We start from the raw sequence: 27,037 nt of genomic DNA on the forward strand, positions 1-27,037 counted from the left end.
GGTCACTCCAGACATTTTTGCCATCCATGTTCTGTACTCTGGCCCAAATCTGGACCGTTACTCTTCACTTTATTCTCTGAAGCCTTGTAAGACCAGGCTCTGATCCTTAAACACCTCTTTTCTAAAAGCTTGGAAATTATGAGTGAGTAAACACAGAAATAATGATCAGCTAGATAATCTGACTCACTTGCTAAAGGTTTGTTCTCTAGGTCCTGTAGGCTTGTCTCATCTTCACAGAATTTTGGAAGAGAAGGAGCTCACAGTTCTGTAAGGCTGCCTCTTGCCTTCTCTACCAATAGGCACCTCCACTCTTGACTTTCTGAAATCCAAGGCCAAGGAAGAAGAAAATATTCCCTTTCATTTTAAACTAAAACCATCTCGTAGCTTTCTACGTCTTACTTCATGACAGATTCTTTCTGGGTAATTGTGGAGACCCCATCCTTGGCCCACTGGAGTGTTTCCTTGTTCTTTAACTCCAAAATACAGTTCATAAAGATGAACATTTATTTTTATTTATTTTTTTTTATTTACTTGAAAGAGACAGAGAGGGAGCCCAATGAAGGACTTGATCTCATGACCTGAGCCAAAGGCAGATGTTTAACCAGTTGAGTCACCTAGGCACCCCAAAGATGAACTTTTTCACATAAAATAGAATTGGGACAAAATGTTCTTAAAGATCTTAAAAATCATAGCAAAAGATTACTGACATTTTATTGATTACTCTTAAAACTTCAGTTTCCAGTTATGTATCTTCAGTACCCACAGGGAGTCTTTTTAGTTCCCCCAAAATATTCAGGCTTACAGGACTACTGTGGGCCATATTGGCATTTATCTACTTAGAAGGAGACAGTCCAGGAATGGGGATCCGGGCATCCCTTTTCAGTGGAGTAGTCCTCATAGGAGTGGATATAGCAGTCCAAAGATTTTCTGCCTTTTGCCTCCCACTCCAAGTCACAGTTCAGTTTCAAGGAAACAATATCCACTTTGGGTAGATCAGGGAGTCCCTGTGGCTTAGAAGCCTCATGTAGCACGATTCCCGATATTGCCCATAAGAGCTTTATTGGTTTAGATTCCAAGGTGCCACAGGGACCTACCTTGAGTCATCCCACTCAGAAGTCCAAAGCTGTAGTTACCTACCAGATAATTGAGTAATTTTTACCATAAGCCATGTTGCCTTATAGCATAGCTGAAATTCACCTTATCAGGTTTCCAAGGCAGCAGAGCTGGAAAGTTAATCCAAGGTCACACTTGTCTTTAGAGGAGATTTTCTTTACCTTTTATCTACAACTTTTCAAGAATATTTTTATAAAGATGATTGTTTTCAAATTGGCCTGAAATAATTCGCTTTGAAGTAGCTTCATAATTTTCTGTCTAGTATCCTTTTTCACATATGATAAATTTTAGCTTTTCTTCCTTTGACTGTTTTTCTTTTTTTGATAGGTCGAATCAAATATTCCGAACAGGTGTATGATGCATGTATGGAGACATTTGACTGTCTTCCTCTTGCTGCCCTCTTAAACCAGCAGTTTCTGTGTGTACATGGAGGGATGTCACCTGAGATTACTAGTTTAGACGACATTAAGAAAGTAAGTAATCTTTCATTAGTCTCATGAAGTATATATATCTTTTTAGTTTTATTTTTTACTTTAGTCCTCTAATATGCCTCTATTGCTGAAAATTTTTAAATATAGATAATCAAAAGTAAGAAAGTGGAAATCACTTGTGATGTCCTTATTGGCAGACAACCACTGTTAACATTTTGCTAAATATCTTCCAGAAAATATATGTAAATTTTTAATGAAATCTGTATTTTCACCCACTGGAAACATAACCTATTTTGAGTATAGCCCTGAAACTTTAAATTTTGTAGCAATATGAAAGGAAGGAAATCAGAGTTCTAATCCCTGTCCTGCAGTTAATTGTGTAACCTTGACCAAACAACTCAACTCTAAGTCACATTTTCTTCTCTGAGAAATGAAAAAGTTAGAATAGATGGTCTGAGGACTTCCAGCTCTGAAATTTCATTAAGGTTGACATTTTAGATGATAGAATTTAATTGCTACACTGTGTCTCATGTAGGTACTGAAATTAAAGATTTTTCTATTTATAAGACTTTTCTCTGAATTAAAGTTTACTCTCCTCAGGATAAGAAGATATGCCTATATTTCTGCTGCCTTAGGGTCTTTAAATAACCAGAATTTCTCTTTTACAGTATAAGTCTTGCATTTTGCAGTTCTGAATCAATTGTATTAAAAACTTCCCCTTTCACTTAGTAGAAGTCCTCAGCTATTTTAGTTACTGGTTTTGTCTTGGTGTTTATGCTACTAACAACCAAAGCAGCAGTGACTCAAGTCTTAAATTAATAACTTACGTTGAAATGCCTGCACTGCATAGAATGGAAAGGATGAAAGTCCTTCACAAAATAAAACTAGAAATCTCCATTGAAATGAAGTAAACCATGAACAGAACAATTGTAAAACCTTTCTTGCTCACCTAGGCAGTTGAAATGAACCGTTACATATTCTTTCTTAATAATAGTGTATCTCCATAGTGGTTGATTTCACATTTGAATTAGGTGGGTACTGCTTTTAAGACTAGGATGTAAAGGAGTCCTTTTCTACAGTATCGCTAGATGACAGTGATAGTTATACAAGTTTATTTAAAAAAAATAATAAAAATTGTGTATCCAAATTTATTAAATGCTCATTTTCTTCCTAAAGGAAAAATTCTTTACTGGGGCTTGCTGCTTTTTCTCCTAACATGTTCTTGTGGGTGGGAGGGTTTTGTTTTGTATTTGACCCATACCTGTTTGTTTTGCCTTCATGATTTTTCTTCTTTTGGCTTTTGTGTGTTTTCTAGTTAGACAGGTTTAAAGAACCTCCAGCCTTTGGGCCAGTGTGTGACCTGCTTTGGTCTGATCCTTCGGAGGATTACGGCAATGAGAAGACCTTGGAGCACTACACTCACAACACCGTCCGAGGATGCTCTTACTTTTACAGGTAAGCTAATCTTCCAGGTTATAAAATTATAGGAAGAGCAATTGTAATATGTTTCATCAAATTATAAGTACTTTATATCCCTAATTTGTGTACTATAAATCCTTTTTTATTTTTTGATGACTAGAAGGCAGAAAATCCTTGTTTATTTTTTTACATTTTAGGAGGTATTCTGTTCCCTCATACATGAGTATCTTCATTAGGACCTAAATGTAACATACTGAACATAATTGAACAGAACATCTTACAGTGCTTAAATGTTATTTTCTGACTCAAACAACCTTGATTGTTTCATCCCAAACATCATCTATGAGCTTTTTTTAAAAATAAAGATTTGTTGGCTCTTCCCCCCAGAGATTCTGATTCAGTGAGTCTGAGACAGGAAAATCCTGTTATTTTTTTTTTAAAAGCTCTCTAGCATTTGGAACCACTGCTCTAGGCAAAGATATAAAAAGAACAGGACATTGTGAACTAAGCCCAAGGACATTTCCTGGAAGTTGGCTGTTGTCTTAAATCTTGTATGTGAGCTTTTATTTTGTTCTGTTGTTCAAAAATAGGGAGATAGAGGTTTGAAGTCTAAATGTTTTTAATGCCACTGTTTTAGTGTGACAAGTAATGCATACATTTAGTTCAAGTCTCTGTTAATTGCCTATATAAAACACTTATTAAATGAAATACACATAAAATAAGTGAAAAGCCTTAATATTGTCATAGTTGTAACATTCTTCTAAGCAACCTTGTTTTATTACTTTCCGAGTCATTTAAATTTTACTCCCTTCTAAAATTTTTTTAAAAGATTTTATTTATTTATTTTGAGAGGGAGAGAGAGTATATGCACATGCTGGGGGTGGGGAGGGGCATAGGGAGGATCTCAAGCAGACTCTGCACTGAGCATGGAGTCTGACACAGGGCTGGATCCCACAACCCTGAGATCAGACCTGAGCCAAAACCAAGAGTCAGACACTCAACTGACTAAACCCCTAAAAAACCTCTCTTTACTTTGCTTAAAAAGTAAAACTTCTTTTTGCTTAAAATAAAGAGCATAATACTTTTTTCTTGTTTGTACAACATAAACTGGTATGATTTCTTTGGAGATGAGCTTAACAGCATCTCTCTATTATAAATGCAAAGGGCCTTTGATCCAGAAGTTCTTCTTCTTTTTTTTTTTTTTTCTAAAGATTTTATTTATTTGACAGACAGAGATCACAAGTAGACAGAGAGGCAGAGAGAAAGGGGGGGGGCAGAAGCAGGCTCTCAGTCCCAGGACCCTGAGATCATGACCTAAGCCCAAGGCAGAGGCTTTAACCCACTAAGCCACCCAGGCGCCCCAAGAAGTTCTTCTAAAGTGTATTCCTGTGGGTATACAATTGATGCTTGTTATTTACGAATTCTGATCTTCAAATTTGCCTACCTGCTAAAAATTACTTGTAACTGCAAAGGCACCACTCACAGTACAATCACAGTCATTCAGACATGCACATGTTCAGAATGATGAAAAATTTGTCACCCCATGTGTGTTCCTAACTGAGGTTAAAAAGGAGCTGCTTTGCTGTCTTGTTTCAGCTTTCATGCTTTAAGATTATTATTACACCATTCTTTTTGTGGTCCATTTAGTGCAATATTTTTCACATTTTTTGTTGGCAATTTTGCTATGTTAAATGGCCCCCAATATAGAGCTTAAGTGCTACTGAGTATTTCTACGTGTAAGAAGGCTGTGATGTGTTTTACAGAGAAAATACATATATGTTATACAAGCTTCATTCGGGTATGACTTAAGGCACTGCTGTCCATGAGTTCTATGTTAATTAATTAATAGTATATGTTAAATAAGGTGTCTTTACACAGAAACACACATAAAACAAAGTTATGTATTGATTGGTTAATGAAAATGTGACCAGAGGCTCACAGGACTCTGTGTATTTTCTCCAGGAACAGTGGTTCAGGTTTGACTAATGTAGTATTTATAAGATAGCTACTGCAAATAACAAGAACCAACTATGTCAATGTGCAGATGTATAAAATTATATACAGTTGACCCTTAAACAACACATGTTTGAACTGCACAGGTCCACTTAAACACGGTTTTTTTTAATATAAATATAATACATTATAGAAATGTATTTTTCTTGCTTATTTTTTCTTGCTTAACATTTTCTTTACTCTAGCTTACTTTAATGTAAGAATACAGCATATGATACATAAAACATACAAAGTATGTGTCAATTGAATGTTATGGGTAAGGCTTCTACTCAACAGACCAGCTTTTGAGAGAGTCAAAAGTTACATATATGAGTCAAAAGTTACATATATGAGGGGTGCCTGACTGGCTCAGTCAGTTGGTGGAGCATGTAACTCTACCTTGATCATCAGGGTCATGAGTTCAGGCCCCATGTTGGGCATGGAGCCTACTTTAAAAAAGTTCTCCTTTAAAAAATAAAAACCAGTTGTTTTAATTCTGGGTTTATGTTTTCTAATTTTCTTTTTCAGCTACCCTGCAGTTTGTGAATTTTTGCAGAACAATAATTTGTTATCAATAATCAGAGCCCACGAAGCCCAGGATGCTGGGTAAGTTATATTAAAACTGTACCAATTATCACTGCAGAGTTTTTGCCTTTTATACCAAGACAGACAGACTGTTATCTCTCTTCCAGGTATCGAATGTACAGGAAGAGCCAAACAACAGGCTTTCCGTCACTCATTACAATTTTCTCTGCCCCCAATTACCTAGATGTCTATAATAATAAAGGTAAAGGATCCCAGTGATATTTGAATTTGAATTTGTGAGTAATTCTGAGCTCTAATATAATCATATGTATGTGTATATATAAGAGGTCTTAATTGAAACAAAGGCCAAGAAACTTAGAATTTAGGCTACTGCTTGGTTTTCATCTCCTAAGGATTACTAACTAGGCTCTTTGTAAATATAAATAAGGTTCATAATAGTTCTGATGTGTACTTCTAAATCAGAATATAAAAAGAACAGGGGCACCTGGGTGGCTCAGTCAGTTGAGCCTCTGGCTCTTAGTTTCAGCTCAGGTCATGATTTCATGGGTCATGGGACTGAGCCCTGAGTCAGGCTCTGTGCTCAGTGGGGACTGTTTGAAGATTTTCTCCCTCTGCTCCTCCCCCCAACACCCCCCCAAAAAATAAATAAATAAATCTTTTTAAAAATACATAAGAAGAAATTATTTCAGGTTCAAGTTAGATAGTTATCATAAATTATTACCTTTGGTGAATTTATTTGGAACAGTACCTTAATAAAGTATCACTATTTGGAATTATACTGTTTGTAAATTATTAAGCTGTTTTTGCTTTTCTTGAGGAATGGTACAAGTAGATGAATAATGTACAAAAAGTCAGAAAAATCATTTTAGTCCAAGCCCTGCCAGAAACTAATAGTGTGACTTTATGTAAGTCACATTATTTTTCTAAACCTCAGAGAGGTTTAAACAGAGAGGATTAAATATAAACCTGCCTTCAATCCAGAAATTCTAAGACCTTATCCTATTGAAATTTTTATTTTTGTATATGCCCAATATGGGGCTTGAACTTATGACCCTGAGATCAAGAGCTGTACTCTACTGACTAAGCCAGCTGGGTACCCCAAAATCTTTTTTTTTTTTTTTAATTTTTTATGATTCATTGTTTCTAAGTTTTGTATTAGGGCAATCTTCCTCTGTAATAGCCTTTGTTGTTTATAAAGTATGACTATAAAATAATAGAACTTCTGTACAAACATGCCAGAACGTATATATCCAAGTGAGTATTGTCCCTTCACAGTAGTTACCTTGGGAAGCTATATGCTTATTCCAACAATGCTGCCATTGTTCAAAGCATTTTCGGAACTCCTCTTTTGGCATTGCCTTCAGAGTCTGCGACACATTCTTTTGATTATCCTCAGTGATGGGAAATCTTCGTCCTTTGAGGGTGGATTTGATTTTTGGAACAGCCAAAAGTTTATTTGGAGTCAAGACTGGTGAATAAGGTGAGTGATCAAGCTAGATGATACTGTTTGGGGTCCGAAACAAGGTATGATTATAGGGTAATGAGACTGGTTTTTCTTGTGTTGCTTATAAAATGGGTCTGGAGGCGATTCCAAAAGAGGAGTTCCAAAAATGTTTTGAGTAGTGGCAGCATCTTTGGACTAAATATACAGTAAGGCAGCAAGGTTATTAAAAAGAGCACTAAGCTAGGAGTAAAAAATTTTAGTCTAGTCCTGCTTCACTTTTAAATTCACAGCTAACATGACACTTAACTAACTTCTCTGAGCCTCAGTGTATCTTTAAAATACCTGTCATAGAAGGTTGTTGAATTAAGTTGGAATGCTAAAAATAAACATTAAAAGTGTCTGTCAAACTCGAAGTTGCTATGATACTGTAACATTTTACTGTTATTGTGCCTAGTGTGATTATATCAGAGGACCACACTCATCTCATATATAACGTCTGGTGTGTTTGTAGTTTGGTGGTTTTTAAGTCTCATTACTTTATAGTCATACCTTGTAAATGCAGCTGGGGAGTTGAGTTTAAAAGAGGTCCACAGTATACTTACCACGTAGCCTGTTTAAAGGGACACCAAGGAGTGGCACATCTCACTTCAATCTGATTTGAATCAGTCATCTCTGTGGCTTACTATCCATTTTAAAAAACAATTCTTTGACTTCAGTTCTCTTTCAGCCATCTAGTTTTTTACATCTCGTCATTCTTTTCTGAGTCTTAGCTATCCCACAGCACTCTGCTTCTTCCTAACTCCATTATTTCTTATTTTCTTCTTCCTAATATTCCCAATATGTTAGAGACTTAGTTTTCTTATTTCTTCCGTGATAAATGGTATGTGCTGCTTGTATTGGCAACTTCTTCAAGGACACTTCGTGGCCCTAGTCCTCATATTTGGGATGAAGAGCAAACTCACTAGGAAGAGTGTCTGTTGCCTGCACAGTGGGTTTATCAATGTGCTCACCTGAAACCCGCTACCAACACAGCAGTCACTTCACTCACTCACTAAGTGCCAGCTTGTTTTCTGCCCGACTCTAACCCGGTTTGGATACTGATTATTCCTTTAGTGAACTTTTAAGTCACAGTCCCATCTACCAGGGTTTTCTGTTGACTTTGACAAAATTGGTAACTTTATCTTGAAACATTCTTATTTTCCTTGGTTATTCCTCAGACTTTTTTTTTTTTTAGGAAAGAGAGTGGTATATGAAAGTGTCTCCTGGTATTCAGTCATTCCCCATCCAAGTACCTCTTTCTTGAAAATGACAACCTTCTCCCCCTTTCCTTTTTCTCTTTCTTCTGTTGCTTTTCTTTCTTGCATATTGTTACCAAGTATTTCTTAGTTCCAGTGATTATGTGAAAGATCCTTAAGTCATGATTTTTAAAGATTTCTTTTCCTATTTTTGTGTCCACTGAGAACATACCCAAAAGCAATTTGTTATGCTCTCATTTCTAATAATCCACTGTGAAGACCCACCTCTCACTTCTTTTTCCTGTGTATATTGAGGGGGTTATTGAATAATTATGTATTCATCTAACCTAAATAAAATAATATGTACATGAAAATAATGGGACATGTATATTATATCCACTGTTAGGTTTTTAAGAGTAGGAGATCCTCCTTTCATGTATTTACAATCCCCATGGTACACATTTTAGACGCTCAGTAACTTAAATTTTGAGTACATGAGGCTATCCTTTAATAAGCAGAGAAACAGGAACCAGGAAATGACCTATATCTGTCATTTCTGAAGTGCTTCATAGCTGATTCTATTTATCAAAACAGTAAGACTAAAGACAATAATGCAAACAGCATTGCAGGGCCCATGCTCATGGTGATGAGTGCTTATACTCATGGTAACTGGTTAAGTTCAACATTTATGTGGTGTTAGCAGTATACTGACTCTGTATAGGAGAGATGGATATTTTTTAATCCTCTATGTAATATGCAGAGATGATACAATCTACTTTTGAGCCATAAAAATTGCTCCAAGTTTGCCATCTGTATCCCCAACTATGAATTGATAATTGCTATGTTATAAACTCCCAGAGAGTTTATAAAATCTTTGGCTCCGGATAATGACTAGCAAAACAGGCTGTGTTTGCTTAGTGAAAAATGCTTGCCTTCAAAAGAGAGCTGTAACTGTAACCATTTGGCCTATAAAGGGAAATTATGACAAAATTTTTTCTAATGTGGAATGTGAGATTTCTATAGATGGTTACTGTGTAGTGACCCTTTGAAGTTTCAGAGCTTAGTTTCTTTTGTACTTTTGTTATATGAGATCTTTAGGTAACTTTGTTCCTTGGGATAATTCTTAAAAGAATGAACTGTGTAAAATGCTCTAAGATTTTCCATCTGCTCTTAGATAACGAGTCCTGAACTTACAAATAGAAGTTTATGAATTCTGTTTAATAGGTGCACAGCTATACAAAGTATACCATTTGCCATGTCATGTTCCTCTGTACCAGATTTTCCTGCTTTTTCCTTTTTAGCTGCTGTGCTAAAATATGAAAACAATGTCATGAATATCAGGCAGTTTAACTGTTCTCCACACCCCTATTGGCTTCCAAACTTTATGGATGTTTTCACATGGTCTTTGCCATTTGTTGGGGAAAAAGGTAAGAGAACTGGATGATCAGTTGTCTTCATTAGTGATGGAGCACACTTTTATTTTTGCATGAGCTTCCTGATGGTTCAGAAATGTTTTTCTTAAACTTACAGAAACTAAATAAATAAAGTTATCAGAAGTATTTTCTAAAGTCTTTATTCTCTACAAAGATTTGTGTGTGTGTGTGTATGTGCTTTGATGGCTTTATACAATAATAACAAAGATTGTTTTTGTGTCTGTAAGTACATCAGCATCATCAGGCACTTCTCAGAGAGTACAAAGATTTTTAAATGGCACTTAATTGGTTTTTTATTTTATTTATTTAATTTTTAAACTTGGTTTTTAAATTATAGTTCTAGTTAATTGTGGTCTTCTTGTTGTAATTATTAAAGTAGCTATCCTACTGTGATCAGGATGTTAAAATAATATAAGTCACTATAGCATTCCTTCAGTGATTTCTTCAGTGATAAAGAGATTTAAATAGGAAATAGTGTCCTGTAGAATTTTATTTGTGCACCTATATAAATAAGCTATGCAAATATAAAAAAATCTGTTGGGCATAGACCTGGTAGCTTAACTTCCTTGTAGAATGGGAGAAAATCTTTTCATATACCTATTGGTGAGGAAAAGGCTCTGGACAGCAGTCTCATGAAATCAAGTAATTATACAATAGAATCTTCAAAGACCAGACTTTTACTGAAGCAAGTAATTTCCCCAAATTGTATATAAACCTGAAGGTCTAGATTTAATGTTACTCTTTATAATCACTCTTAATAGCATGATGACAAATCATTTTTGTCTATATTTAACATGTGTGTTTATTTATACATTCTTATCATTTTAGAGAAAATGCCTTATTAATTGTATACATTTTGGGTTATTTTGTCTTATCATATAGTCACAGAGATGCTGGTTAACATTCTCAACATATGCTCTGATGATGAATTGATTTCCGATGATGAAATTGAAGGTAAACTTGCCTTTTCTTGTTTGAACTAGAAATGAAGTATTGGTTTTTTGGTTTTAGTTTGTTTTGAATAATTTTCTTTGTCTTATGAAAAAAGAATTGTGTTCATTACAGAAAATAAAATTTGAAAAATACAAGAAATCATAAATAACAAAAAAGTTAGCTGTAATCCTACCACCTCATAGATACCAACTGTTCACATCTTGATCTAGTATTGTTACCTGTCATATCTTTGCATATATTTTACCTTTTTCACAAAAGTGAAATCCTGTATTAGTATCATAAGCATTTATAGTTTTTGTTTTTGTTTTTTTTTTAAAGATTTTATTTATTAATTTGACAGAGAGAAATCACAAGTAGACAGAGAGGCAGCCAGAGAGAGAGAGAGGGAAGCAGGCTCTCTGCCGAGCAGAGAGCCCGATGCGGGACTCGATCCCAGGACTCTGAGATCATGACCTGAGCCGAAGGCAGCGGCTTAACCCACTGAGCCACCCAGGCGCCCCTTTTTTTTTTTTTTTTTAAAGATTTTATTATAGTTTTTTAATAGACTAATTTTTAACACTTACCTAGTTGTCTTTATTGATAATTTTGTTTTAATCAATCCCTGCTGTTGGATTTTGGATTTTTTTCCAATTTTTTTGTTTTAAAACCCTACAGATTTAAAGATCCTTATAGATAAATCTTTACACATTCTGTCAACAACCATTATTTATGACATGCCTAATATATGGCAAGTACTATTTAGATCCTTACATGCAATAAGCTTATATTCTAGGGGAGGGAAAACAAATAATAAATGCAAGTCAGATGTTGGTATATGGTATGAAAGAAAGGAAAGCAGTATTAGGAATTTGAGAATAACATTTTCTTGATTATTTTCATAGGATAAATTTCTAGAAATTGAATATCTATGTCATTTAATACTTAAAATTTTAAATCAGATACAGATAACCTCTAGAAAGGCTGTACTAGATTCCATTTTGTATGTGTGGTGTATAGTTCACAGTGCACTCTCCAATACTGTTTATTATCATTTTTATAGTCTAGTATTTTTAAAATTTTAATTTGTACTTTTATGATGACTAATGAACTTTTTTTTAATTGACCACATGTATTTTTCTTTTGTGATTTGTCCATTCATACCTTTTGCCTTTTCATACCTTTTTATTTTTTGCTTCTTATAGCCTGTGAGGGATCTTTATATAGTAACATTTTTTTATATATGTAGTCGAATATTTTTTCCCAAGTATGTTGTGGGCAGTTTTAAAGGTAGGTCCTAACTTAACTGAGAATGCAGAAGATTCTGGAAAGATGGTGGCACCTGAGTTCAAACCTCTGGCTGTCTTGTTTTCCAAGCTCTGTGCTAAAGTGATTCACTCAACTGTTAGGATAAACCATCTACATAGTGGAAAAAGCCTAGCTTACTTAGGGCAGATAGAGGGGGGTCCTGAACATAGTTGTTTTAGATTCTGCATTGAAGGTGAAGAGCAGGTGGAGCATAGCTTGTAATTATTTTTATGTATGAGATAGGAGATCACTATAATGAGCCAGTTCCTTTATTTTTTTTTTTTTAAGATTTTATTTATTTATTTGACAGAGATCACAAGTAGGCAGAGAGGCAGGCAGAGAGAGAGGAGGAAACAGGCTCCCTGCCGAGCGGAGAGCCCAATGCGGGGCTCGATCCTAGGACCCTGAGATCATGATCTGAGACGAAGGCAGAGGCTTTAACCCCCTGAGCCACCCAGGCACCCCTGAACCAGTTCTTCTTGAGGAAATAATTCGGCAAGAGAAAATTCAAACAAAATAAAGAATTTAAGTTAGGGAAAGATGGAATATGTAAGAAATAGATCTAGTAGAATTTATATTCAAATCTAGGTAGATAAGGAAATGATTGTCAACTCTTAATGTATATACTAAGAAAGGATTCTTAATTACCCCAAAGATATGCTTACAAAATTATGCCAAAAATTGTATATAGGAATATATATTAAAGTATTGTCATAATGTCAACAGATTCAAAACAGTCTAAACGTCCCTCAGCAGAGAGGTGGGTAAATCAATTATGACATATCCATATGATAGATTCTCTACATAGAAGATTATTTTCCTTATGCAAGCCTCTTTTCCCCCTTTCTCTTCTGGTTAGCTTTCATTCAGTTTATTGTAACATCCTCATGTAACATTTCTGACCTCCCTGACTAGATCCAGTACCCCATCATGCTATCTCATATCGTGTACCTCTCCTTAGCGTTTGATAGAATTGTAATTTTGCATTTATTTTTATTATTATAAGAGTAATATATTTTACTCCCACTCAACTGTAAACTTTCCAGGTGCTAGGACACATTGTTTTTTGCTTACCAAAATAGCCCTAAAGCTAAGTATAGTAGAGTAAGCATGATAAGTAAATATTTGTTGAGTTAGATTGAGTGATATTACGTGCAACTCTTAAAAAAAGAATGGAGTAGAGCTTTCAGTGCTAATATGGAAAATGTACTAGATACTCTGTTAAGTACAAAAGTAAACAAATAGAATCCTTTCATTCCCATTTTTTACAGGGTATGTAGATATCAGCTGATACATGTTTTTTAATTTTCTTTTCTGAAAGGAAATGAAGAATAACTTTTTAGGTTATGATGGTGAATTGAACATACTTCTACCATTCCATTCTGAAACTACACTAAAACCACAATACAATTTTGGTTTCAGTGATATAAACTAAGGATTTCCACTTTAATAATGCCGTACTAGATAGTTTGAATCAACCCTGACTTAAGATAACTGTAAAGGCTAGACACAATATTCAAAAATTTGGTTTAGAGGCATTCAGAAAGCTAACAAAATAATTACCAATTGAGATCTGGAAAAAAATCTAGAGAGGTAAACCCAAAATTTGCGACTATTTCTCTCCTAGAGATATTCATGAATTTCAAAAGAAGGGACTAAGAGGCTGAGCAGCCCTTTTGATAGAAGCTAAAAAGTTAGGGCTTGGGGTTTCTGGATGGCTAAGTTGGGCATCCAACTCTGGATCTCAGCTTAGGTCTTGATCTCGGGGTTGTGAGTTCAAGGCATGTGTTGGGCTCCATCCTGGGCATGGAGCCTCTTAAAAAGTTAGGGCTCATGGTTTGCCAAGGCTGATGTGAGGGCTGATAAGTTTCTGCTTCTTGGTTGGGGACCACAGAAGATTTCATCTATGTAAGAGTAAGGGTAAACTGGAAATAAAATAGCCCTAAAAGGTACTACAACCTACCTTTAAATCATTTCAATCCATGAAATTTAAATAAAATTTAAATTTTGCTAGGCACCTACCTAGCAAAAGCAAACCTCTCTATATTAAGATAACATTATGTAGGACTTTAAATTACTACATATAGTCTTTCAAATATAATATGTGACTCACAATCAAAAATAACTAGGCAGGTGAGATTTAACAACATGAATGAGAACCAGTAGAAATAGCAAAAAATAAAAACTAATGCCAGGTTATCCAGACATTGGCTTTATCATACTGAACTTTAAAATAGCTATGCTAAAAACCAAACCAAAACAATGCTTACTGTGTTTGAGAACATAAAAAACTAGATTGAAAATTTTGGCAGAAAATTGTGAATTATAAAAACAGAGTTGATAAAGCATCAAAAGAAAATGCTAGAAATGAAAAGTAAAATAAAATTTTAAATTGTGAAAGATGAACTAACAGATTCAGTAATGCTAAACAGAGAATAAATGAACTGCACAATAGGTCAGAAAAAAACCAATCTAGAACAAATCATGAAAAGAAAAAATAAAATACCAAAAAAGGCCTAAGAGACAGAGGATACAGTGAGTAGGCTTATCATCTGTGTGTGTGGAGTCCCACAGATAGAATGGTATAGAATAATTGTTTGAGGAAATAATGGTTAAAAATTTTATAAAATTGACAAGACATTAAGACACAGATTGAAAAAGCCCTGTAAACCAATGAAGAATGAATATAAAGAAAAATCCTGAGTACATCATAGTAAAAATGCTTCAGATGACAAAAGAAAAATCTTAAAGCAACCAGAAAAAAAAGAGATTACTTTCAAAAGAGACCAATTAAACTGACAGAAGAAGCAAGAAAAATGGAATAACATATTCAAAGCACTGGAAGATAATAATTGGTAACCTAGAGTTTCATACCTAGCAGGAATATCTTTCAAGAGTGAAGAGAAAATAAGCATTTTTGAAACCCCACCCTTAAAAAATTTACTTAGAGAATTACCAAGAGACCCACACTAAGTGAAATTTTATTTTATTTTAACAATTTTTACTTATTTATTTGACAGAGCACACAAGTGTGGGGAGCAGCAGGCAGAGGGAGAGGGAGATGCTGGCTCTCCACTGAGCAGGGAGCCTGATGTGGGGCTTGTTTTCAGGACCCTGGGATCACGACCTGAGCCAAGGCAGACGCTTAACTGACTTAGCCACCCAGGTGTCCTCTGAGTGAAATTTTAAAAAATATTATTCAAGAGGAATATACCAAATGGAAGCTTAGAGATTCAAGAAGAAATAAAGAGTAAAAATAGAAAATATGTTGGTAAGTCGAATGTAAATTGTATTACACAACAATAATAATGTTTTATTAGGTTTTAAAGAAAGAATTAAAACATAAGACAATAATAATTGGTAGTGGGATAAATAAACTATGTGAGGGCTGCATTAAATTATCTGGAAAGAAGAGGAAAGTAATTGTTAACATTACACTGGGTGGGGAGGGGGCATTCCTCACCAGCTCAGATGGAAGAGCATGTGACTATTGATCTTGGGGTTCTAAGTTCAAGCCCCAGATTAGGTGTAGTGATTACTTAAGTAAATAAATAAACCTAAAAAATAAATTGAAAAAAATTAAATTTGGGGGCACCTAGGTGGCTCAGGTGATCTCTGTCAAATAAATAAATAAAAATTAAAAATAAATTAAAAATCTTTTTTAAAAATTAAATTTTGGTAAGTAAGAGATATATGTTGTAATCTAGAGTTTCCTTCAAGAAAAGAGAGTTTTTTAAGTTTGTGACTTTTAAATTATAGAAAAAAATGGAATGATAAAAAATAACCCACAAGAAGGCAAGAAAGGAAGGAAGGTACATATAACAATAAGACAAATAGAATAAATTATCATTAAGAATATTTCAGAAATTTTATTAAATGTTAATGTTTAAAAGACAAATTGTCAAGTAGGATTTTTAAACTTTATGTTTTATAAGAGACAGATCACAACATAAGGATACAGAAAGTTTGTAAATAAAAGGAGAAGAATGAATAGATAATGCAAACACCAACCAGAGAAAAGTTGTTTTAGATAAATATTACATGAAGTAGAAACTAAAAAATAAAATGTAACAATTTTATGTGTATATGCAATTAATAAGATGACTTCATAATATATCAAGCAAAAAAATAACAGAAGTGCAATGGAAAGTAAAAATATTCAAAATGATGGTGGGAGAATTTAACAAATAATCTCTCAGTAATTGATGGGTCAAGCAGACAAACAAAATTAGGAAGACTGTAGAAAATTATACTGTAATTAATGAACTTGACCTAATGTACATACAAAGAATGCTGCATCCAACAGGTGCTGAATATACCTTTTTAAACCCACATAACATTTACAAAAATCGGCCAAATACTGAGCTAAAAGCAAATTTAAGATGTCAAAGTATTTAAAATCATAATGACTATGTTCTTTGACCATATGCAGTTAATACATAAATCAGTAACAAAAAGATAATCTAGAACATCCCCATATTTTTAGGGGACTTGGGGCGGCTGGGTAGCTCAGTCAGTTAAGCCTCTGACTCGTGATTTTGGCTCAGGTCATGATTTCATGGGTTGTGAGATCAAGCTCCAGTCAGGCTCCACACTCAGCAAGTAGTCTACTTGAGATTCTCTCCCTCTGCCCCTCTCCCCACTCACACTCTTTCCCTCCCTCTCTCTCTAAAATAAGTAAATTTTAAAAATAAAATTTCAGGAGTGCCTGGGTGGCTCAGTTGGACTGTCTGCCTTCGGCTTGGGTCATGATCCCAGGGCCCTTGGGATCGAGCCCCATGTCAGGTTCTTTTTCAGTAAGAGGCCTGCTTCTCCCTCTCTCACTCCCCCTGCTTGTGTTCCCTCTCTTGCTGTGTCTCTCTCTGTCAAATGAATGAATAAAATCTTTAAAAAAATTTTTAAGAAAAGAATAAAATAAAATTTCACGTGTATATACATACACACACACACTTGATAGGAGCGGCAGGAGGACTCTGTTGGTAAAACACATGGCTCTTGTTCTCAGGGTTATGAGTTCAAGCCCCACATTGGGGCTACAGCTTACCTTAAAAGAAAAAAAAAAAGGTGTATGTACACACACACACACACACACACTTGATAGCCCATGAGTCAAATAACAAAACACATTGAAAATCTGAAAATATTTTGAGCTGAATAAAAACAAAAAGTAGTACATATTAAAGTTTGAGGACAGGCAGCAAGCAGGCAGGCCTGGGCCTAGGGCTGGAGGCTGAACCTTGTGGCCATGTTAGCAGATGTTTAGTGGTTGACAGCTTCTGCTGTCTTCTGAGAATAATTAAGTTGTACTTGACCTTAAAGTAACAGGATGGTCAGAGTTAAGTAAAAGAGATGCTGTCTACAAAGAGTGCTTAAAAAATTATAATCAGGCATTTGGCTTCATGTCCTGAGTCACTCTACAAGCAGAGAAGATGAATCATCACCCAGAATGGTTCAGTGTACACAGTAAGGTCCAGATAACTCTCTCACCTTGCATACTTGTGGTGGACTGACTAAGAGCAATGTGAAAGTGGCCAAATCTATTGGCAAAACAGCTGCTTCTGTGTGATGTCTTCCAAAATGCATATAAAATCTTATATACAGCTTAGTTGCAATGTATTTTGAAGGCAATTTCCATGAATAAATTAAATTGTAAATTTAGTTCACCTTTATACCACATCTTGTGGTATAAAATCAGTTCTTAAATACCAATTGACTTAAACTTGGGGGAAAAAAACCAAAAGTTGGTGGATGTATCTAAAGCTATGCTTAGAGGAAAATTTATAGCTTTAAATATTCTGGAAAAGGGGCGCCAGTGTGACTCAGTGGGTTAAGCCTCTGCCTTCAGCACAGGTCATGGTCTCAGGGTCCTGGGATCGAGCACCGCATTGGGCTCTCTGTTCAGCAGCCTGCTGAACAGGGGAGCCTGCTCTCTCTCTCTTTCTCTCTCTCTCTCTCTCCCTCTGCCTATTTGTGCTTTCTCTCTGTCAAATGGATAAATCTTTAAAAAAAAAAAAAGAATATTCTGGAAAAGAAGAAAGGCAGAAAATCAGCATCCATCTCAAAAAGTTGACAAAAGGATAAATAGTACTTTAGACCTAAAGAAAATAGATGAAATGAAATAAAAAATTGAGAATATTAGTTACAAAATAGGAAAAAATACAGATGTAGTAATACCAAAATGTGCTCTTTTAAAAGACTAATAAAATCGATAAATCCCGGGACGCCTGGGTGGCTCAGTTGGTTAAGCAGCTGCCTTCGGCTCAGGTCATGATCCTAGAGTCTTGGGATCGAGTCCCATATCGGGCTCCTTGCTCGGCAGGGAGCCTGCTTCTCCCTCTGCCTCTGCCTGCCTCTCTGTCTGCCTGTGCTCACTCTCTCTCTCTCCCTCTATCTCTGACAAATAAATAAAATCTTTAAAAAAAAAAAAAATCTTAAAAAAGAAAACAAAACTCGATAAACCCCTGGTAAGATTTAACAAATAAGATAAGACAAAAATAACCAATGGTAGTGCCAAAAAGTGGAGACATCAGACCCTATAGATATTAAGAAAATAATGAGAATTAATTTCTACCATTGCCCAAATAATTTCCAGATGGATTAATACATTCAAATATGAAAGGTAAAACAGTAAAAACTTACAGGATTTATAATGTAGAATATCTTCATGACCTTGGGGTAGAGAACAATTTCTTAACCAGGATACAAAAAGCACTTACGATACAGGAAACTATTCATAAGTTGGACTATGTTAAACAAGAGCTTATATTTATCAAAAGACCCATTTAAGAGTGTGAAAAGACAGGGTACAGAGTGGGGGGAGCGTATTTGCAACATAATCAACAAAAAATCCGCTCACTTGCAGAATGTATAAAGAACTGCTGGTCAGTTAGATGAGACTTGAACAAGCACTTCACAAAAGAGAATATCAAAATGTCCTGTAAAGATATGACAGGATGTTCATTCACATTAGTAATTGTGGAAATGAAATTAAAACCACAATGAATGATTCTGTACACCCACCAGATTGGCTAAAATTGAAGATGAATTAGCGAGAACACCAAATGCTGACCTGGGTGTGTAGCAACAGGAAGTATAAATTAGTATGTCCACTTTAATAGATAATTCCAAACTGTTGTCCAGAGTTGAACATCTACATAATAACTGAGCATTCATTTTTTAAAAAGATTTATTTATTTATTTATTTATTTATTAGAGAAAGAGAGCACAGGCAGGGAGAGGGAGAAGCAGGCTCCCTGCTGAGCAGAGAGCCTGACATGGGGCTCAATCCTAGGACCCTGGGATCATGATCCGAGTCAAAGGCAGATGCTTAACTGACTGAACCACCCAGGCGCCCATAACTGAGCATTCTAATTCTAGGAATATACGTCACAGAAATGGCAGCAAAGAAAAATGCATAGAAATAGTCATAGCAGTCAAATTCACAGTAGCCAAAAATTGGAATCAGATCAAATGACCACTGACAGTAAAAAGGATAAATTATGGCATATGTATACATAGCAGAATTGTATACAGTAATGACAGTGAACTACAATAGGCAAAACACAAACATAATCTTGAGCAAAAGAAGCCAGGCACAAAAATATATATTTGATTGTTCTAATTACATAACATTCAAAAACATTTAAAACCATAATGCTTGTGGATTCACACATGCTTACATAGTAAAACTGTAGAGCAGCAAGGAAGTGATTTTAGTAAAAGTCAAGAGGATGATTTTCTTTGGGAAGTGAGAGACATTATACATTTGTATTGTGTAGTTTTATGTTTCTCATACTTGACAATAAAAAGATTTAAAAGTTACCTATATGAACAAGATTGTTGCAGGAATTTTTAGAAGCTGGAAAACAAAGTAATGTTCCTCACTTGGCTGATTCCAGAAAGCTAAAGTAAGAGGGAATGCTGAGTTCCAGCACAGAATTCTCAGAAAGCAAAGGAATGGATAGAGCAGTTTCTAGAATTGGGAACTGTGGGTTGGTGGGAGGAGGAAGATGGTCACTGAGCTGTAAGTCATCTCAGCAGAAGCTGTATGAAAAGCAGTTACAGTCCTAGTTGCCACTGGGCAATTGCCTGTTCTCCAGGTCTGGAGGCTAATCTCCAAAAAAAGTGTACACTGAAAGAATTCCTGGATTAGGGATACAACTGAGGGCATCAATACCTTGCCCAAAACAGGTGAATTGAGTGGTGAGTTGAGTGGCCATGTGCATCCTCAATATTGATCAAAAGAACTCTCTCACAAAGGCCCATGCTGATGACTGCCTGTAAACCTGCCAGTCAGTGGTCCATCCAGCAACTCGGAGAACCTTCTAGGCCCCCATTCTCAATCACAGGCAGACCCTAAGGATTACCAGCCACCTCAGGAAAGTCTTCTAGAAAATCAGCAACACTAACAGCAAAAAGCAATGTGAATGAACTTGAGATTCTGAAGAAAATACGAAACTGAAAAGGGGAACGACTATAATATATAATATCTCTAAAAAGAAACAGGAAGATAGTGGCTCCATTAAACAAAAACATACAGCTTTATTAAGAGATTTGTAGACTGTTCATTTTGCTCTTTGTTTTTGTTCCCTGTTTTCAGCACCATTTGTTTCCAAAATAATATCTCTTTTTTTGTCAAATTTTATTTGCATGACTTGTGGGGATAGGGTATTTTGGATGACAGCAGGTGTGAATTAATGTAAAACTATAAACTTTTAAGAAATGGGAAAGCTGTGCTCGCTTCGGCAGCACATATACTAAAAAAAAAAAAAAAAAAACAAACAAAAAAAACAGAAATGGGAAAGCTGCTGACAAAAAAATCTGTAATTTAATACCCTATCATGCTACCAAGGATGTCTCTTCTGAGCCGATAAAGATAGTAGCCAGCTTCTCTCATTGCATTTCACTTTGATTTTTTTCCTCTCTTCCATGTCAACTTAAATTTCTCTTCCCATATTTCTATCTTCATCTCCTTGTTTCTTGGTGTCTCTTCTCCCTGAAGATCACTACATTTCAAGCTATCGGAAAGGTATCCGACTAAAATGTGCTAAGAGCTTAATACTCGCTGTCTGTCCCACCACAACCTGTTAATTTTATTAGACCTTTTTAGTTGTCGTTGAGTGATTCAGACAGGCTCTCCATCCTCCCTTTTCTGTTTTAGTGTAAATGTTTTCTTTGCACCTGCTATATAATTCTGCAGGATATTGAGAGCTGGAGAGGTGAGGAAGGAGAGACTATGTTTCTCTTTCTGACTTTTGAGTGTGGTCACCTGGTGCATGCCTGGACCTTGGCTTCTCATGCGTGAGCTGTTCCCTGAACCTTAGATGAGAAAAGGCCATACGATGTTTCTGTAACTCTTTTGGTGTTGCTTTATAAAGACTTTCCCCACCATCATAATTTATATTGCACAGTTGTCTATGGTAGGAAATAACTCACTGGCATGTGAGTAAGTGAGGATTATAGAATGAAAGCAGCCCTCACTAAGTTGAGGAGAGCTAGCTCTGTGTTTTGTTTGCCCGCAGAAGACAACTGTGTGAATCATCACTTGCCATTTGGCAGGCCAAACCCCCGCATCCTGAGGTGGCCCACAGCATTCTCAGAAGAGATCTTTGCTCTAGTGACTGTCTGTCGACTCGTGTATGTTTCATTCTTTGCTGTGCCCTGTATTTCAGAACCACAGATGAGTTCCCTCCTCTTGTAGGTCCATCCAGTCTGTCTGTGTTGTGACCCCCTCCATTTTTTTCATCTTGCTTTTCCCCTCTTCTGGGTGTTTTTTTCTCTTGCACCTTAGAACTTCTTGGGATTTCTGTTTGTCTAAACAAGCTTAGGCCTTGATTTCTTTTTTAAAATGACAATTTCTTTAACTTAGAAAGATACTTCATCCTGCATTTTTAACAACTAGCCTGTTAACAGAGTCTTTTAACTCACTGATTCTTTGTATTCCTGAAGGAGGCACTACAGTTCGAAAGGAGGTCATCAAGAATAAAATCAGAGCCATTGGGAAGATGGCACGGGTCTTCTCAATTCTACGGTAAGGATAAATCTGTCATTACAGTGTGGGAGCAAAGCATTTTGAGAGAAGATTAGAAGTTGATTTCAGAACAGGTTTTTTAGAATTGGAGTTTATATGATTAGATAGGTCTTCAGAGTCAGAACTAAGTGCACATTGAATCTGACCTCTATGTTAAAGTGACTAGAAATGTTTTGGCATACATTCCTTTGGTATGAGCTTAAATGTAGTGAATGGAGTGATTTAGTGTGGCTTCTGGAGCCAGGTTGCCTGTGTTCACATTCTAGCTCAGCCTTTTCTTACTGTATGATTTTGAGCCTCAGTTTCCTTGCCTGTAATATGTGATAATAACAAGACCTGTCCTACACAGTTATTAGGAGGGTTAAATGGCATGATATAATGGAAGCATTAAAATAGTACCTGGCTATTAAGTACCTCTAATTGAAAAACAAGAACCTGCTCGTTGCTTAAAATTGGAATACTTAGCACCTGGGTGGCTCAGTGGGTTAAGCCGCTGCCTTCGGCTCAGGTCATGATCCCAGGGTCCTGGGATCGAGTCCCACATCAGGCTCTCTGCTCTGCGGGGAGCCTGCTTCCTCCTCTCTCTCTGCTTGCCTCTCTGCCTACTTGTGATCTCTGTCAGATAAATAAAGAAAAAATCTTTAAAAAAAAAAATTGGAATACTTAGAGAAAACATCTCTTTCTTTGGGTCGGGGAAGGGGGATAGGAAGAAGGAGAACCTTTCCTCTATCTCTGTGCATCTTTTCTTAACTTCCCTTCTAGTATCTTTGAACTGTTGAGCAGTAGCCACCCTGACATTAACACGGGGCTTTCATCTTCCTTTGCAGAGAAGAGAGTGAGAGTGTGCTGACTCTTAAGGGCCTGACTCCAACAGGAACACTCCCTCTAGGTGTCCTCTCAGGAGGAAAACAGACTATTGAGACAGGTGAGTATGAGAAATGCTCCTTTCATGGAATCCCAGCAGTCAACATAAAATTGAAAATCAGGACTTCTTTCAATAAATGTTACTAGAGCAATTGGATATCCACGTGGGGGGAAAGTGAATCTTAACTCTTCTTTATATACACAAAAATTAATTCAAAATTAATTATAACTTAAACATAAAAGAAAAAATAAAACTTACAAACAAAATATGGAGAGTGTTGGAGTAGGTAGAGTCCTTAGATAGGACACAAAAACTGTTAACCTTAAAAGAAAAAAAATCAATTAATTAAATTTCATTAAAACTAAGAATTTCTAAAAATACATGTTTAGGAAAGGAAATGGCAAGCCATTAACTGAGAGAAGATTTTTTTGCAGTACATATATCTGACAAAGGGCTTAAATTCAGAATCTGTAAAGAACTATAGACTCAATAAAAAAGCACAAACAACCAGTTTTTTAAATGGTCAAAAGATTTTAACAGGCACTTCACAGAAGAGGGTATCAAAGTGTCCAATGAGCATATGGAAATATGCTTAATATAGTTACTCATCTGGGAAATAGACATTGAAACCACAGTGAGATACCACTACATATTTGCCAGAATGGCTAAAATTAAAAAGTCTAATAATACCGAGTGTTGGTAAATTTGTGGTGAATAGAACTGGATACATTGCTGGTGGTCATGTGAATTGGTTTGACTACTTTGGGAAACTCTTGGGCAGTTAAGCAAAGTGTATATCCTGCAATCCCAGACCTGGTATGTTGAAGAGGAATAAGTACATCTATCCACCAAAGGATTTGCATAAGAATGTTCACTAAAGCTTTATTCATAATAGCCCAAAACAGGAAAAATCCAAATGTTCATCAATAGTAGAATAGATAAATGTTCTCTGTTTATACAATGGAATACTATACATCAATGAAAAATAACATTACGAATTCATGCAAAAACATGGTTGAATCTCACAAATATTATGGTAAACTAAAAAAGCTAGGCACAAAAGGGCACAGACTGTCTAATTTATATGTTCAAGAATAGGTACAGTAGCCAAACAGTAATAGAAGTCAGAATGGCACTTCCTCTGGTGAGAAAATATTGACCCATAAGGAGAGAGGGGCTTTCTGGAGTAATGGCAGTGTTCTATATCGCTGTCTGGGTAGTAGTTATACATGGGTATTCATACACAAAAATGTATAGAGCTGTGCGCTTTAGATATGTGCACATATGTCTCACTTACATATTGTTTCTTAAAAAGATTTATTTATTTTAGAAAGCAAGCACTTGAGTTGGGGGCAAGGGAGAGAGAGAAAATCTCAAGCAGACTCCCTGCTGAGCATGGAGCTCTCAGGGGGCTCGATCTCACAACCCTGAGATCATGGCCCGAGCTGAAATCAAGAATTGGTCACTTAACTGACTAAGCCACCCAAGCACCCCATTTATGCTTGTTTTATTTGGGGGTGTTAGAATTTCTCAGAGAGGGTATTTGCCTCTGCCTGAGAGCAGAGTGCCAGTTCTAAAAAGCGTGTGGACACTGTCTTATAAGGATAGGGCTTTATGGAACCCTGGGATGAAAATATTGATGTTTGTCAGGATAGACGTAGATCTAATCAATCAAGACGACTAATTCTAGGCACAAAAATTGCAGTTGAAACATTAGCACCTTAAACTAGAGTTTCACTGCTTTTTTGCCCCTGGTTTGTTAAATTGTTTCTATTTAAGTTTTTCTTTTTTCTTGTCATCTCATTACTTATAGGAATACTTTGCTTTTTGTGGTAAGTCTGCTGATACTGATTAATAGAAATAAGCCCTTTTTCCCCCTTTCTGTTTATGGGATTGAATTCCTCCTTCTCTTTCAAATTAAATACTGGAATATTGGAGTTTAACTATTTAGAAGGAGGAATGAACATTTTTCTCCTTGGAAGTACATAACTAGTTATGAGACTGATGTGCTGCCTACTATGCTGAGGCACCTAGTACATGACTAATTAATTTCTTTTGTTTCATGGAAAGGATTTGTAAACTATTTGAGGATGAATTTTTTTCTCCCAAATGAATGTACAGTTTCTTGTGAGCAAAATACTTCCCCCATTGCTTTGGTAATTAGTCATGTGAGTTACTGTGAGAGCACTTCTGACAAGGCAGGTTGGAATTAGTAGGAAACACTATGGGTGAAGAAAAAGGGAATGTCTTCTATGTCCTTACTTGAAAGGTTTTGGAAACTTGCTGATCCACAAAGTTGTTTCAGTCTGGACATTGAAAAAGAGCAGATCTGGGATGAATTAGGAGGAGAATTATATGGATATGCTATTTGGAGATTTGTTTGTGTATAGTCTTTGGTCTGCCTTTTGTTCTCAGTCCCAAGTTTCTCTTCATTCCTAATTGGAATATGAGTGTTACAAACAAATACAATTTTTTATTGATGCTTTTGAAATTGATAGACATCTTCAGGAATGCATAAGAATAAAACTAAGCTGGAGCTAACTTTTTAGAGCTTTTTATGTCTCTTATCGACTGACAGAAGGTGCATTTGTCATTTTCCAATCAGAGTTTTAGTTCTACAAGTTCATTGGCAAACTGGAGCATTAGCTAAAAAAGACCTTTTATTGTTCCTGTAACTTTACTTGGAGAGCTTTCCACCAACAATATCCCATATGGCTTTATAGCATATATTCATTTATGCCTTACCTTGTTTCTAGAGGGATTTGAATAAGTTACAGTATACATATAACACATTGAAGTAAAAATAAATATGCTTGGAATTTGGAGCACAAAGGAAAACAAACAAACAAAAAGCCAATAGATAGCCACAAATTTTACTCCCAAGCTCCCTAGTACTGAAATAAAGAAGATTGCCAGGAACTGAATGAAATTTACAAAGGCCATAAAATAAAAAACAAATAAGTTATAAATTGGACTACATCAAAATTAACATGTGTGCTGGAAATGGAACCATCATCAAGAAAGTGAAAAGACAATGCAGCCCATAGATGGGTGGAAATATTTACAAATCATATGTTTGATAAGGAACTGGTATCTAGAAAATAGAAAGAACCCTTGTAATTGAATAATAAAAAGACAACCCAATTAAAAAATGGGTAAAATTGAATAGGCATTTCCAAAGACATACAAGTGGCCAACAAGCATGGGAAAAGTTGCTCAATCATTAGATGTTAGGGAAATACAGATCCAAACCACAACAAGATACCACTTCACACCCGCCAGGATGGGTGTGATCACAAAGACAGATAGTAGCAAGTACTGATGAGAATGTAGAGAAATTAGGACCCTCACACCCTGCTGATGGAGATGTGAAATGGTGCAGTACTTTGGAAACCAATCTTGACAGTTCCTTAGATGCTTAAACATGCAGTTGACCTTATGACCAGCTGTTCCACTTTTAGCTATATACCCCCAGAAAACTGAGAACATATCCACACAAAGACTTGTACACAGATACTCACTTCAACATTTTTCTTTAGAGCCGAGAAGTGGAAATGGCTCAGATGTCCATCACATAATGAGGTGGCTCTTCACACAGTAGCGTACTGTTCAGTCATAGAAAGGAATGAAGTACTGGTACATGCTTCAATGGGACTAAACCTTAAAAACATGCTAAATGAGGGGAGCTTGGGTGGCTCAGTCATTAAGGGTTTGCCTTTGGCTCAGGTCATGATCCCAGGGTCCTGGGATAGAGCCCCGTGTCAGGCTCCCTGCTCAGCAAGAAGCCTAATTCTCCCTCTGCCCCTTCCCCTGCTGTGCTCCCTCTCTCACTCTCTGTCAAATAAATAAATAAAATCTTTTACAAAAAACAAAAACATGCTAAGTGAAAGAAGCCAGTCACTAAAATCACATATGGTACGATTCCATTTATTTGAAATGTCCAAAACAGGTAAATGTGTAGAGACAAAGTTGATTATTGGTTGGCTCTAGGATTAATGGAAAGGGATTAGGGAGGTAAATAGCATTCTTTTGAGAGTGATGAAAATGTTCTAACTATAGATTGTGGTGATGGTTATACAGCTCTAAATATATTAGATCATTGAACTGTATACTTTAAATAAGTGAATTTTATAGTATGTGAATTATGTTTCAGTAAAGAAATAAAATAAAATATATATATAAATATAAATTAAATGTAAATAAACCAGTTTCTCGGGGGGTTTTGAGACTTTTTCTTATATATAATGCCCCTTAATGCAGGCTGGTGTCTTTATACCCAGTGCAAAAAAGC

At 35.9% G+C, this 27,037-nt stretch overlaps 1 protein-coding gene across 2 annotated transcripts in view; it reads left to right on the forward strand.

The window, feature by feature from the left end:
* Nucleotides 1-27,037, forward strand: part of PPP3CC (protein phosphatase 3 catalytic subunit gamma) — a 99,084-nt gene that overhangs the window by 63,625 nt on the left and 8,422 nt on the right. For both annotated transcript variants that reach the window (XM_059371515.1, XM_059371525.1), the window contains exons 5-12: nt 1,441-1,586; nt 2,860-2,999; nt 5,484-5,561; nt 5,648-5,742; nt 9,482-9,607; nt 10,496-10,567; nt 21,800-21,881; nt 22,709-22,806. In XM_059371515.1, coding sequence (XP_059227498.1) covers nt 1,441-1,586; nt 2,860-2,999; nt 5,484-5,561; nt 5,648-5,742; nt 9,482-9,607; nt 10,496-10,567; nt 21,800-21,881; nt 22,709-22,806 — 837 coding nt within the window. The remainder of the gene's footprint in view (nt 1-1,440; nt 1,587-2,859; nt 3,000-5,483; nt 5,562-5,647; nt 5,743-9,481; nt 9,608-10,495; nt 10,568-21,799; nt 21,882-22,708; nt 22,807-27,037) is intronic.

This window comes from Mustela nigripes, chromosome 1 (genome assembly GCF_022355385.1).
Source record: "Mustela nigripes isolate SB6536 chromosome 1, MUSNIG.SB6536, whole genome shotgun sequence".
NCBI lineage: Eukaryota > Metazoa > Chordata > Mammalia > Carnivora > Mustelidae > Mustela > Mustela nigripes.